This window comes from Papilio machaon, chromosome W (genome assembly GCF_912999745.1).
Source record: "Papilio machaon chromosome W, ilPapMach1.1, whole genome shotgun sequence".
Classification (NCBI taxonomy): domain Eukaryota; kingdom Metazoa; phylum Arthropoda; class Insecta; order Lepidoptera; family Papilionidae; genus Papilio; species Papilio machaon.
This window is the reverse complement of record NC_060015.1, coordinates 649,113-664,545: the sequence shown is the minus strand read 5'-3', so window position 1 is coordinate 664,545 and position 15,433 is coordinate 649,113. Positions and strand designations below refer to the sequence as shown.

General features: G+C 38.3%; 2 protein-coding genes across 2 annotated transcripts; one reads left to right on the top strand and one right to left on the bottom strand.

Annotated features, from left to right (window-relative positions):
- Nucleotides 1-309: 309 nt before the first annotated feature.
- On the top strand, nucleotides 310-4,787 carry LOC123723323. The gene is made up of 2 exons (XM_045685904.1): nucleotides 310-4,332; nucleotides 4,773-4,787. Exons 1-2 carry the CDS (start codon nucleotides 310-312, stop codon nucleotides 4,785-4,787), a joined length of 4,038 nt encoding a protein of 1,345 aa, XP_045541860.1.
- Nucleotides 4,788-6,041: 1,254 nt separating this feature from the next.
- On the bottom strand, nucleotides 6,042-9,637 carry LOC123723322 (piggyBac transposable element-derived protein 2-like). Its single transcript, XM_045685903.1, has 2 exons — nucleotides 8,417-9,637; nucleotides 6,042-6,098 (listed from the first exon to the last, which is right to left on the bottom strand). The coding sequence occupies exons 1-2, from the start codon at nucleotides 9,635-9,637 to the stop codon at nucleotides 6,042-6,044; spliced, it is 1,278 nt and encodes a 425-aa protein (XP_045541859.1).
- Nucleotides 9,638-15,433: the final 5,796 nt, after the last annotated feature.

Sequence of the window (15,433 nt, the reverse complement as noted above, 5' to 3'; positions counted from 1 at the left end):
AACCTCGGATGGACTTTGGACTCTGCATTGTAAAACACTTGTAATTTTTCAAGATTTTATTCTACGGACTTAGAAAAATCGCAGTGGTTTTGGACTTAGAAAATTTTAAGTGATCTTCAACTTGTAATTTTTCAAGATTTTATTCTTCGGACTTAGAAAAATCAGCAGTGGTTTTGGACATAGAAAATTTTTAAGTGATCTTCGACTTGTATTTTTTTGTGATTTTATTCTATGGACTTGGAATATTCTCAAGCAATATTCAACTTAACTGAGTTTTGAGAATTTATGTGAACTGTTATTAACTGAAAAATGGCTGAGAAATTACTTAAGAATCAAGCTGATCTACTAGGAAGGTTGGAGAAAGCTCAAACAAACTATAAGAAGACTCCGAAAATTAGAATAACTAAAGGTTATGTGGAAACAAGGATCGATACTTTAGAAAAGTTACATGCAGAATTCAACAGTAATCACAAAGAACTTATTCAGATAATTAAACCTGAACAAGAGCAAGTCTTACCTTACTTTACTAATGATAAATATGATGAGTTTGAAGAGACATATATTGCCTACATGTCAGATCTCAAAGAGGTACAGGGCAGGTTCACTGAAAAGCACAAACCTGAATCGAATACTCCGCCGTGTAATGAAGTTAAGCTTCCAAGAATACAATTACCAACGTTCAGTGGTAAATACGGGGAGTGGCAGACATTCTACGATATGTTCGTGTCGCTAATACATAACAATGAGAAATTATCAGCTGTTCAAAAATTGCACTATTTGAAAAGCAGTGTACAAGGAGAACCAGAGAGCATGCTGCGTAATTTCGCTACCACAGACCAAAATTATGATGAGGCTTGGAAACAACTAACTAAACGTTACAACAACAAACGGTACAACTCAAACGCAATTCTGAAGATACTTTTCTCACAAAAACAAATCAATACAGATTCCTCGCATGGTATCAAACAATTACTTGATACAACGTCTTCTTGTTTGAAAGCTTTGAACAATATTGGAATTAGAACTGAAACATGGGATGTTATAATAGTTCATCTTGTGGTTTCCAAACTAGATGTGGAATCTCATAAACAATGGGAACAGCAGATAAGTCTTATGGCTGAAGATATGCCTTCGTGGGCGCAACTTGTTGAATTTCTGGAAGCTAGATTCCGAAGCATGGAGATGATAGATTCTAGTAAGCACACTAAGCCGTTGACACAAGTGAAGAAACCATTGACTAAGACTAAATCATTCCATTCAGCAGTACAACAACAGGATAACAAGAAGAATGATACAATATGTGTTCTCTGTGGCGAGAATCACCATTTGAATTTGTGTAAGCAGTTTGAGAAGAAATCTGTACAGGAAAGAAGAGATTTTATACAATCAAAAGGGCTATGCTTTAATTGCTTGCAACCAACGCATGTTGTTATGAAATGCCGATTACCAACTAGTTGCAAGAAGTACGGACGAAGACATCACACTATGTTACACTTTGATAAGGAAGAGTTCACGGAACAGACGATTGGCAATCAAGGAGAGAAAAATCAAAACAAAGTTGACGGAACAAAGCATTATGGGTCATCCACAGCTAACCCACTAAATATAGTGGCGAACTTCTCAAAGCAAGATTTAAGCTATCATGTGCTGTTGGCAACAGCTATCATCAAGGCTCGTTCAAGGAACGGGAAGACATATCCGATTCGTGCTTTGTTAGATCAAGGTTCTCAAGCTTCTTTTGTAACGGAAGCAACGGCTCAGTTACTTGGTCTCAAACGCTTTTCTGTTAATGGCGTGGTTTCAGGTTTGGGAGGTGGTCAAACGCGTGTTAAATACATGGTAACTTTAGGTCTTAAGTCGCGTCACAACCCCGAAATTACCTTTCACGTAAATGCTTATGTTCTAGGTTTGCTTACCTCACTGCTTCCAGGTGACAAGCTGGAAACACCTGACTGGCTAGAACTCCAGAAATTGAATTTAGCTGATCCAAATTTTGCTTCACCAGGTAAAATTGATGTTTTATTAGGAGCTGAAGTGTACTACGAAGTTTTATTAGACGGCATTATGAAACAACCTCAAGGAAAACTCTTAGCGCAAAATACGGTCTTTGGGTGGATTTTATATGGTAAATTGTCGGATTCATCTTCAGCTAATGACAATGTTACGAGTTTACATTTGCGTTTCGCTCCAGAGGATGACTGTCTCAAACGTTTTTGGGAAATTGAGGCTGAACCTGATCAGATTCAGAAGAGACTGACTAAAGAGGAGCAATTATGTGAAAATATCTATCAAGCTACAACTGTTAGAAATAAAGAAGGAAGGTTCGTTGTCAAGCTACTATTTAAAAATGAGGATCCTGCATGTCAATATGGACATTCGAAGGATATAGCAACGAAAAAACTTATAGCTTTAGAAAGGAGGTTAACGAAAGACCCTAAATTATATGAAGAATATCGAAAAGTTTTAGATGAATATTTGACTCTTAAGCACATGACTCTTGTTGATGAAGCGGACATTGACAATCCCAAAGCGGTCTATCTACCTCACCATGCTGTCGTAAGAGACGACAAGGATACGACTAAGGTTCGTGTGGTCTTTAATGCATCAAGCAAGGGCATCAATGACGTCTCACTTAATGACGATCTTCTAGTTGGACCTAAGCTCCAACAGGATTTGAGGCATTTATTGATGAGATTTCGCACTCATCGAATTTGTATTGTTGCTGACCTTGTGAAAATGTATAGGCAGGTGCTTATACATGCCGATGATACGAATTTTCAAAGGATACTTTGGAGAGCCCATCCAGATTTGCCTATTCAACACTATAAGTTGTTGACATTAACTTTTGGTACGGCATGTGCTCCGTATCTGGCAGTGAAGACGTTACAAAGGCTGGCTGACGATGAAGCTCACAGTTTTCCAAAGGCATCAGAAATAACTAAAAGAGACTATTACATTGATGATTTAATGACCGGATGTGATACAGAAGAAGAAGCTAGAAGCGTATATGATGAAATGAATAAACTAATGACATCTGGAGGATTTCAACTACAAAAATGGAGCAGTAACAGTAGTGAGTTATTAAAATATATTGGAGAGAACAAACACAGTAAAGAAAAGTCAGTGCCAATCAAAGCTGATAATATGATGAAGATTCTAGGTCTACAGTGGGATCGAGCTACAGATAATTTTGAATACACGGTCGCTTTACCTGAGGTGAAATATCCCATTACAAAAAGGCAAGTCCTGTCCGACATTGCTCGATTATATGATCCAATGGGCTGGATTGCGCCGGTTGTAGTTTCAGCAAAGATTATTATCCAGAAAATATGGCAAGAGCATTTAGACTGGGACGATCATATCACCGGTGAGTTGCAAGAGCAATGGATCAAGTTCAGGAATGATTTGGTTGAAATCAAGAAAATTGAGATTCCTAGATGGATTAAGAGTACTAGAGGTAGCTATTGTGAGCTACATGCATTTTCTGACGCGTCTCAAGCAGCTTACGCTGCAGCAGTCTATATTCGAGTTATAGAACATGATGGATCGGTGCACGTAAACTTGATATCTGCTAAAACAAAGGTTGCCCCTATAGATAAGGTAATGTCAATTCCCAGATTGGAATTGTGCGGCGCGACACTTGCAGCAAAATTGCTATCAGAGATATCTCAAGTAATGAACATACCGAAAGAAAATCTTCATGGGTGGACTGACTCCACAATCGTATTGGCATGGCTGAAGGGTGGAGCTAGCAAATGGACTACATTTGTCAGCAATCGTGTCTCAGATATTCTCTCGATTATGGACTACAGACAATGGCAACATGTTTCGACTGACACAAACCCTGCGGATTGTGCGTCAAGAGGTTTACAGCCCTCAGAAATGAATTCCGAATCTTTATGGTGGCATGGACCTGTTTGGCTAAAACAATCTAAAATAGAAGAGTCGAAATGTAATGTAGATGAAACACATGAAGAAGAAAGAATAGTTTCTATGAAGGTGACACAATCAAAAGAAGAGAATTTTGAATGGACGAAATTTTCAAACTTAACAAAAATGCTCAAAGTAATGTCATTTTGTAGAAGAATGTTGACAAAAAAGGAAGAAAGACAACAATTACCTGTATGGGTTAAACGATATGTGACAGTTAAAGAAATGAATCGAACGTTAGAGATGTGTATCAAACAAGTTCAAGGAGTTGAATTTGGAGAAGAGATAAAGTTGTTACTAGAAGGAAAAGAAGTCTTGAAGAAAAGCGCACTTCATACTCTCTGCCCAGTTTTGGATCAAAATCGGTTGCTGAGAGTGGGAGGACGAATCGAACAGGCTGATGTGAGTTACGACACTAGACATCCAATTATATTACCAGCTAAAAGTCACCTTACCCAGCTTTTGGTCGCGGATGCGCATGACAAGACTCTGCATGGCGGTCCGCAGATTATGTTGAACTTTCTTCGTTCAAAGTATTGGATATTACGAGCTAGAGATCAAGTCAAGCGGTGTTATCGTCAATGTATCACTTGTATGAGATACTCCAAAGCAGCTAGAGTTCAGTTGATGGGACAACTTCCCGACGCGAGATTGAAACCTTGCAAACCATTTAAAGCGACAGGAGTAGACTATGCGGGTCCTATTAATATCAGATTTTCACCAGGCCGTGGAGCCAAATCTTACAAGGGATACATCAGTTTATTCGTGTGTATGGTCACGCGTGCAGTACATATTGAGGCGGTAACTGATTTATCAACAAAGGGCTTTATTGCCGCTTTCAGACGATTCACCTCTAGGCGAGGTCATTGTCAAGACCTTTACAGTGACAATGGCACGAATTTCGTTGGAGCCGACAAACAATTACGTGAGATGTTTGATTGTGCCAAGTCAAATCTGCCCCAGGAAATCGCTGAAGCGTTAACGTTAGAGTCTACGACATGGCATTTTATTCCTCCGCAATCGCCAAATTTCGGTGGATTGTGGGAAGCAGGCGTACGCTGTGCTAAAGCACATTTACGAAAGGTAATTGGGGATACTACGCTGACTTATGAAGAGTTGTCTACTGTATTATCGCAGGTTGAAGCGTGTTTAAATTCACGTCCCATATCGGTTTTGAGTAATGACGCAATTGACCCTCTCCCACTGACGCCAGGTCATTTTTTAATCGGAGAACCTATGTTTAATGTTTCTTATGATAATTATACAGATTGTAATATTACTGGTATTGACAGATGGAAGTTAGTTCAAAAAATGGTTGATAATTTTTGGTAAGATGGTCTAAAGAATATTTGGTTTGTTTAAATCAAAGATATAAGTGGAATTCGAAATTACCAGAACCAAGTGTTAATGATGTTTGTATTGTTAGAGACGATAACTTACCACCAACTAAATGGCTTTTAGGTAGAATTGTAAGTAAGCATACTGGACCTGACAATGCAACTCGAGTAGTAACTATTCGTTGTAAAAATGGATTATTAAAAAGACCGTTGAGTAAAATTTGTGTTCTTGACAAATGATTTACATTGTCACGGTGGGCGGTTTTATTTTTTTTATTATTTTTGTATCCTTAGTTTCTTTACCAGTTTATATTACTTATAGATGTTAAGTTCTTTAGGTTAAGTAAAGTTTTATGTCTTTTGTAAGTGAATATTTTGTTGTTTGATTTTTAAAGGACAAGTCCTTGGTGGGCGGAATGTTTAGTTTGTAATATTTGTAGTGTATTCCGCAATCGTTTCCGCCAACGATCAATAGATGTCGCTGCGGGCAAATTAAAATGCGCTAGCGACCGGGTGAATGCAAATTTACTTACCTGTTATAATTCTTATGTCGTTGTAGTTGGCCTTTCAAAGTGTTTAAATAAAGTGAATTGTGATAGTGTGTGTGTTTTCGTGAATCCCTAAGTAGTTTAATGTACAGTCATGTAGGTGTGCTGTTGTAGGAACAGTTAACGGCCATGTAGGTGTGCTGTTATATGAATATTATTAGTAGAATTAATCTCACAAAAGTCATGTAGGTGTGCTGTTATTTGAATATTATTAGTAGAATTAATCTCACAACAGCCATGTAGGTGTGCTGTTGTAGGAGCAGTTAACGGCCATGTAGGTGTGCTGTTATATGAATATTATTAATAGAATTAATCTCACAACAGTCATGTAGGTGTGCTGTTGAAGGAACAGTTAACGGCCATGTAGGTGAGCTGTTATATGAATATCATTAGTAGAATAAATCTCACAACAGCCATGCAGGTGTGCTGTTGTATGAGCAGTTAATGGCCATATAGGTGAGGTGTTATGTGAATAATGAATAGGTGACACGCGTCACAATTAGCCAGACCACAAATTTGTGCCTCAGGATATAACGTTACAAGTCAAATTCGCCATAGATAATTTGAGTTACAATTACAAAAAAAAAACGTTAAAATTAACCCATTAACGCCCAAAATGAAACTGCAGTATATTTTTCTATTGTTTTTCTATTTATTAGTCCATAAGGGATAAAATATGCTATATAAGAAAATAAAATGAAAAAAATATATTTACATATCAAGTTTTAGGGGTGTACTCAGCCGTGTACAATGGGCGCTTTAGGAGTGAAATTGTTTGAAACAAGGTCGTTCAACACATAGCGTTTTCAAACATATTTCGCAACGCCAGCGAATTCTTTGGTGACAGATAACACATCGCAATGGGTTTTCCATCCGTTCAGGATTATGACCATTATTGTTCCGACCCCCTAGTGCCGCTGAGGATGACGGACGGCTCTTAGTTTTCGTTGGACGTAAATAAGTCCGTGCAATAATTCGTCTGAAAGATAACTGGTCCATGTAAGTTATCTCTTGTTTAGTTTTACTGAGCAAAACATGTAGTCGCCAAGCATTTGATATCGCCATATCTAACAAATAGGTAAATATTAGGTCCTTACATATGAAATTGGCGTTTTTCGTACTGGCCACTTTAATCACGAATTTCTCCTCTTTGGTAAGGAATTCCAAATTCAAATTTGTACAGCTATAGACTCATGTATTTGTGGTTCGATGACCGTCATTCATTTGTTTTTTTTCTTCTGTTTTTTTCTGTTTGCGTCACTCATTTTACAAAATGGAAAACTTAAAATATCGCATTATTTACGAGTACGAGTTCCGCCGTGGCACTAGTGCTGCGGAAACGACTCGAAGGGTGAATGATGTGTATGGCGGTCGTGTTGCAAAAGAAAACACAGTTCGTTTTTGGTTCCAACGTTTTCGTTCTGGAAATTTCTATCTGCAGAACAAGCCCCGTGGACGGCCTGAGACTCAAGTTGGTAATGAAGAGTTGAAGGCTATTGTGGAAGCGGATCCATCGCAAACCACGTCCGAGTTAGCTGCAGGCTGTGATGTTAGTGATAAAACTGTTTTAATTCACTTGAAGCAAATTGGGAAGATTAAAAAGCTTGAAAAGTGGGTACCTCACGAATTGACTGAAGCAAACCGGCAAACGCGCGTCGACTGTTGCGTTACATTACTAAACCGGCACAATAATGAAGGTATTTTAAACCGAATCATTACCTGTGATGAAAAATGGGTTCTTTACGATAATCGGAAGCGCTCAGCGCAATGGTTGGATCCTGGCCAGCCAGCCAAATCCTGCCCCAAGCGAAAATTAACCCCAAAAAAGTTACTTGTAAGCGTTTGGTGGACTAGTGCCGGTATTGTTCATTACAGTTTTCTCAAATCTGGCCAGACTATTACGGCTGATGTCTATTGTCAGCAATTGCAAACCATGATGGAAAAGCTAGCGGCTAAACAACCTAGGCTGGTCAATCGCTCCACGCCTCTGCTGCTTCACGACAACGCTAGACCACACACTGCGCAACAGACGGCTACTAAATTAGAAGAGCTTCAATTGGAAAGTCTAAGACATCCTCCGTACTCCCCGGACCTTGCTCCAACAGATTACCATTTTTTTTTCGAAATTTAGATAACTTCTTGCAAGGGAAAAAATTCAACTCCGATGGGGCAATCCAAATCGCCTTCAAAGATTTTATTGATTCCCGTCCGACTGTTTTTTTTAGTAAAGGGATCAATGAACTACCTATGAGATGGCAAAAGTGCATAGAAAATAATGGTTCATACTTTGATTAATGAAATATATTATATTAAAAAATATTCGACTTTTTGTTCCTCCCATACAAAACGCCAATTTCATATGTAAGGACCTAATATAACCCACCACCACTTTTTTCCTTTTATTGAAATCCGATAAAGGCTGATAGACTGATCCATTTGGTCAACTCCACCCATTCCTTTATTATAGTTGATAAACATTTTAGGTATATTTACGTCAACCTTTTGCTTTCTGATGTTACACCATCGTTTGACTTTGCCCAGAGGCTCTATGTCATCAAAATTAGTTCCCATTGTAACGACATTATTGTCCTTCCAACGTACCATAGTTATCTCATTCTTTTTATCAAAACTATAATCATATTCCGCCCTAGGCTTCTTCTTCATATTTTTTACTGTGATCAGGGGACATTTCTTCGTCCGATTCTCTCGAACGGTTCCAGTACTTCTAAAACCTAGTCTACCCAAATCGAGCAACAATTGATGATTGGTAAAAAAATTATCGAAATATACGATATGCTCTTTAGGAACTATAGGCATTTTAGCCAATAAAGATTTCACGACTCTCGCACCAAGGGTATCATTAGAAGGTTCTGTGGATTTTCCACAATAAACATCAAACGCGTAGCAATAACCATCTGAACTTGTCGCAGCCCAATTGCGATAACCAAATCTTACAGGCTTTCCTTGTATAAATTGTTTTGATGGATGACGCCCAAAATATTTGATCATGGACTCGTCCACAGACAAGCTTTCATGAAATACACCCCACTGACTAGAGTTTCGCTGAATCAAATGGCATAATGATCTGAGTTTGATCATTTTATCTTTCGACCCATCTATTAGACCGTTATCCACAAAATGAAGATTTCTTTTTATCTCCAAAAACCTATTGCGTGACATACAATTAGCAATCAATGGAACACCAAGGTCTTCATCCAAACTCCAGTAAGCACGTTCAGATGGCAATTCATGGTAACCGGTCAGTATCAGTACACCAAAAAATTTTTTCAAACATGCACTATCAAGTTCAAAACCATGCCTATTATTTTGATTAGCGTACAAGACACTGTTAGTTGTTATCAAATCCATTACGTCATGATCAAATATTTTTTCAAACAACATTACGGGATTGCAGTCTGCTAAGCTTTCAACAACGTATTTTTGTCTCTTTTGTATGATATCGGTAATTTCATAAGTAGAACTATAGGTTGGCTGAGTTTTCCTCCATACAGGTAAATGTACATCACATTTTTTGGCACGTTTTGCAGGAATAGGTCTTAGCGGCTCATCATCACTGTCGCTCAATTCCGAAACATCGTAGTCAGGATGACGCCGACCTACCGCAATAGTCCCTGGAACATCCATAGGGAATCTTGAAGCCGCCAAATTATCTTCATTACCTTCTTCCTCATCACTCACCACAGCCGGATCTGGTGGCACTAATACCATATCGTACTCTTCATCATTGCTTTCATCAGCCATAATTGATTCCAAGGCTTCCTCCAGTCTCTTATAGCTGGTAAATACGTTCCGATTGGCCATTTCAACTTATAAGTAATACTGTAAAAAAACGAAATTTTAGTACGAATCTGCCCGCTGTACCCGCCTGTGTACAACAAATGAAACAAACCCTACTTTTACAAGTTTTGTAATAAACTTTAATTCATTATGTTATTATCCAACACAAATAAATAGACTCCATAAAAATAAAAAAAGAAGTTGAAATATTTCACTATTTTTGATAAAAACCAACAAAATAATCTTACCTTGTATGTCGTGTCTGGACTCCGTATTTTATTACAAAATAAGTGACATTTGATTTCGCGCCACCGCCTATTTTTATTTATTATATGGTAACTAGTGTCATCTAGATTTGTAATTTCTAACTACTTTCAACACTTACCACAGATAAAATACATAATTTATCGATTAAGTAGTTGTACCTGTGTAGGTACAGAGGGCGGTAATGGGTTAAGACAAGAACGTTAAGTGCAAGCATTTTCAGGAAATGGCGATGGAAGCTATACACCGAAGCGAACTCGTCGGGGACATCAGAGGTCGACTTCCGATGATTCCGAGAAGGAAGCAAACAGCAAACGAAAGAGAATGTCTGGAGGTATGACGGCGGACGACCTTGTGAAGATCATAACATTACTACAGGAAAATTCAAGTAAAAACACTCAAAATAATAATAATAACGTGGTACCAGAGTTCGATCCTAACAACAAGTCTCAGGATGTGGAGCGATGGTTGCGGAAGGTTAATGAGTGTTCAGTTATTTATAATTGGAATGATAAACAAACGGCACATTATGCGTTACAAAAATTACACGGGCTAGCGAAGATCTGGTACGAATCCTTACCATCACTCGATTACACCTGGGAGGAGTGGCAAATAAAATTTAAGAGAGCTTTTCCGAGCGATATAAATTACGTTATGCTATTGGAAGATATGTTAAACCGAAAATCTCGCACTGAGGAAACCTTGAGAGACTATTTTTACGAAAAGTTGTCATTATTAAGTAGGTGCGAGATTGTCGGTCGTAAGGCGGTAGATTGTATCATATACGGAATTACGGATGGTTCTATTAGGAACGGAGCTCAAGCATTAAAATGTGAGGAACCAGAGGATCTGCTTAATTATTTATCTTCACAACAGCCTATACATTTAAAAGATTATCGGGGAACGCTAAATAATTCTTTCAAACGAAGGGAGTTGCGGCAAAACAATCAGAGTAGACCTTCAGTCTCTAGTAGGGGTGTGATCTAGTGTGTTTTAACTGTAGTGAACGAGGTCATAGCTACAACGTTTGTAGTAAACCATTGATTAAATGTGTGAAATGCGGTAGAGTAGGTCACAATTCAGAAGCTTGTAATAGAAGGCCACTGCAGTCATTTGAAACTAGCTCTCAAAACAGTTCCAAGTCATTAGACAAAAGGGTTTTACGGGTTGTTGCTAGTGAACTATCAGACTTAAACTCAAAAGAACCTATCGGTCATTGCGGTAAGGGCGACTCTTGTTATGCGAATCAATGTTCTTCTAACGTCAATAACACGAATATCTCGGACGACACTAACAATAAATTCTACAAAAATGTTAGTGTCAATGGAGTAACAATGAACGCTTACATAGACTTTGGGAGTGAATGTAGTCTGATTAGGTATTCAGATGCAATAACTCTCGGTCTCGTGCAACATGACACTTGTTTACCAACGATTAGGGGATTTGGAAATTCTACAGTCTTCCCGAAATTTCAATCCTTTATTCAAGTTCGAGTTGATGACGTCGAAACTAAATTAAAAGTTAGCCGTCGACGATGTCTATTTAATCACACCTCTGTTGATAGGGCAGAACTTTACTGAAATGGCAACCGTGACCGCGATGAAAGACAAAGATCGTCTTGTCTTCTATCATACTCCCGTTAGTGTTTCCGACGAAACTGTTAATGCTCTCGATTTGTACGTTGCTAAAGATGTGGTCATCAAAAAAGGGGGCTTGATAGAAGTTTATACTAACATACCTTATACGGGTGATGTCTACATAGACGGAAGTATTAGAATGAGTCCAAACCAAGAGCACCACTTGCACCAAGGCTGTTTTCATGTCCAAGACAATAGAACTACAATATTTATCACAGCATTGACAAATAGTGCGCTAAATTTTAAGGCGAACAAGTTGGTCGCCAGGTGTAGCCCTATAGCTGAATCTAAAGTCGTTAATCGGGTTCGTTTAGATACAACAAACGAGGATAAGACTATCGAACTTCCACCCTTAAACGACACTGACCTAAAGATAGGAGAAAAGGTAGATCAACATGCTCGTGACAGATTGTATAATCTTTTACAAAAGTATAGAAACTGTTTCGCAACCACTCTCGGCGAGTTGGGCTGTGCAAAAAACACAACTATGAACATAGAGTTACATGACAAAACCCCAGTTGTTTACAGACCGTATCGTTTGTCACACTACGAACGCGAGAAAGCTAGAGAAATAATTGACGATTTAATTGAAAACAACATAGTTCAAGAGTCAGATTCAAATTATGCAAGTCCCATCTTGTTGGTTAAAAAGAAAAATGGTGAACTTCGGCTTTGTGTTGATTACCGAGCTCTCAACAATAAAACCTTAAAAGACAAATATCCCTTACCACTAATAGACGACCAGCTTTCGAATTTGAGTGGTAACAAATTTTTCACCACACTGGACATGGCATCTGGTTATTACCAGATACCGATGGGAGAGGAGAGTCGTCATTTAACTGCATTTGTCACCCCAGACGGACATTACGAATTCAAGCGTATGCCGTTTGGGCTGGCAAACGCGCCTTCAGTGTTTCAAAAGATGATGAATCGCCTCTTAGGTCCTCGTAGATTTACATCGGCAAACGCTTATATGGATGACCTTCTCATTCCTTCTGCCTCAGTTGATCAAGGCCTTGAAAGACTTGAAGATGTGTTGCGAGTGATTCAAGAGGCTGGACTTACGTTAAACCCATCAAAATGCAGTTTCTTTGACACTCAGATTGAATATCTCGGTTACGACATTTCATCGGAGGGCATTAAGCCAAGTGAAAGAAAGATAATGGCTGTCAAAGAATTTCCCGTGCCATGTAACGTTCATGAAGTGCGGCAGTTTCTCGGTTTGGCAAGTTACTTTCGTAGATTTGTGAAAGGTTTCGGGGAAATTGCCAGACCCTTGACGGCGCTGCTGAAAAAGGATTCACAGTGGCGGTGGAATTCCGATGAGGCGGAGTCTTTTGCTTGCTTAAAGAATCATTTAATTAAGCGACCTTTATTGGCATTGTACAACCCAGAGTTGGAGACAGAGGTGCATACAGATGCTAGTTCGCTAGGACTGGGTGGAATACTGATGCAATGGCAAAGTTCTCCTAGAGTGCTTAAGCCTGTTGCATATTTTAGCAGACAAACCATACCAGAGGAACGATATTTCCACTCTTACGAGTTGGAAACTCTTGCTGTGGTATGTTCACTAAAGAAGTTTCGACCGTACCTTTTAGGGCTGAATTTTCGCGTCTTCACTGACTGCAATGCTCTAAGAACAACCCTCACAAAAAGAGATTTAATACCCCGCATAGCACGGTGGTGGTTGCAAATTAGTGAATATAACTTCACCATCGAATACCGTCCAGGTTGTGGAATGAGACATGTGGACGCATTAAGCCGAAATCCTCCAATTAAGGACAATTCTCTAGAGATTTTAAATACGCTAAACATTAATACAGAAAACTGGTTACTGACACTACAGATGGCTGACCCCGAACTCGAACGAATCTTTAAAATTCTAAAGCCTGATCTTAATGAAGAGGTTTTAGAAATAAAAAAGAATTACGTCGTTAAGAATCATTCCTTACATAGGAGGGTTGGAGAAAACCATCGTTTAGTGATCCCCAAAGACGCAAGATGGCAGATATGTAAAGCAAACCACGACGATATTGGCCACTTTGGATTTGCCAAAACATTGGAGGTCATTCAGAGTAGGTACTGGTTTCCCAAGATGAGACGCTATGTAAAAAAATATGTCGCTGCATGCATTGACTGCGCATATAATAAAGATTCTGCAGCACGAATTAATAGTGGACTTCTACACCCCATTCCTAAAGTAGAAGTGCCATTTGACACGTTGCATTTAGATCACGTTGGACCTTTTGTAAGAAGTAAGTCGCAAAATAACTATGTTTTGACGATTGTCGATGGTTTTACGAAATACCTGTTTGCAAGACCCGTCAAGGACACTAAAACCAAGAACGTCATCAAAGTTCTCGAAGGTTTATTTACTGATTTCGGGGTACCGCGTAGGTTGATCTCGGATCGTGGAACTGCGTTTACCTCTTCTCAATTCAAGAGTTTTTGCAACAGCAAGGGTATTAAGCATGTACTCAATGCAGTTGCTTGTCCCAGGGCAAATGGTCAGGCCGAAAGATTTAACCAAACAATTCTCAAAGCCTTATCCACGCAAAATTTTGGCAAAGACGAACGCATTTGGGACGAGCAGTTGGGTAAAGTGCAATGGGGTATTAACAATACTGTTAATGCTTCAACAAAAAAAAGTGCTTCGGAACTATTATTTGGAATCAAATTCAACGGTCCCAAAGATAATATGTTGACAACTGAAAACCTTGAAGGAGATTGCAATCCATCCGCAATCAATGAGATAATCAGTGGATCTTCGCCCGTCGTTGGAGATCTCGCAACAAATAGGCATTCAAATATTCTTCAGATCCCTATAATCGGTCAATCGTCATTAACTACTTCTGATGAAGCTCTGAGCAATGAATCGGTGGATCAGTTACCGTCAACTTTGTTAACTACACCGACAGATATAGTAAAAATTAGGCAAGAAGCTTCGACAAATATTAAACGGAGCCAAGAAAACCAAAAAAGAATTTATGATTCCAAAAGATATCCAGCAACTACATTTTCGGTAGGTGACTTAGTAAAAATTACCAAAACGAATTTTAAAAATGATGGTAAAAGCAAAAAACTTTTGCCCAAGTTCTGTGGTCCTTATAAGGTGACAAAAAGCTTGGGAAATGACCGTTATGAGATCTCGAATATACCTGGTTTTAAGTCAAAAAAGTACGTAACCGTTATAGCTGCGGATAGAATGCGTCCTTGGATTAATATTCGATCATTAGAAATTGACAGATCCTCTCGTTCTCCTTCAATTACTTCAGATTCTGACTCTAGTTCCGATAAGGAGTAGTTAGATATATACATTTCCTTTCTTATTTTTTTCTTCTTTTGAAATTGTTAATTGAATCGTGGAAGAATACCCTTGTATTTGCCGATGTTTAACAAGAGTTAATTCAGTTAAATAATCTGTCAATTATAATGTAAATTGTCAATTATAATTTTATTATAAAATTTTGTATGTCTTATTTTACTATGAGCCAAATGTTGTGATTTTGCGTGCTTCGGAGTTAGCACGCAGTAGGATGGCCGAATGTTGTGATTTTTGAGATGTTCGGCTTAGTAATTATAATTTATAAATTAACTTAGATTAATTGTGTCTTAGATTAATAAATTGTTTGTCAAAAGTTTTCAAAAAAAAATATGTGACTGAAATTGTCATTGCTTAAAAGTTGATTGTCAAAAGTTTAAAAAAAAGAAACGTCAGTGGAGATTGGCGTCCATGTGGTCGGAGAAGGAGGTTTTTAAAAATAAAAGATATTGTATATTGTTTAAGTTGGTTCAATGTTTAATGACGAGGAAGTTGATTAGTAATAAAGAACTTATAAGAATATAGAATTGGAATTTCATTTTAATATATTAGCAATAAAATTGTAATTGTAATGTTTTCTAGTTTTTCAGGATTACA

Coding starts and splice junctions, on each gene's coding strand:
- LOC123723323 (XM_045685904.1), top strand. CDS start 310: ATGGCTGAGAAATTACTTAAGAATCAAGCTGATCTACTAGGAAGGTTG.
- LOC123723322 (XM_045685903.1), bottom strand. CDS start 9,637: ATGGCCAATCGGAACGTATTTACCAGCTATAAGAGACTGGAGGAAGCC. Junction 6,099..8,416: donor AAAAGAATGAGATAACTATG/GTACGTTGGAAG, acceptor TTCATATAACAG/CACACCTACATGGCCGTTAA.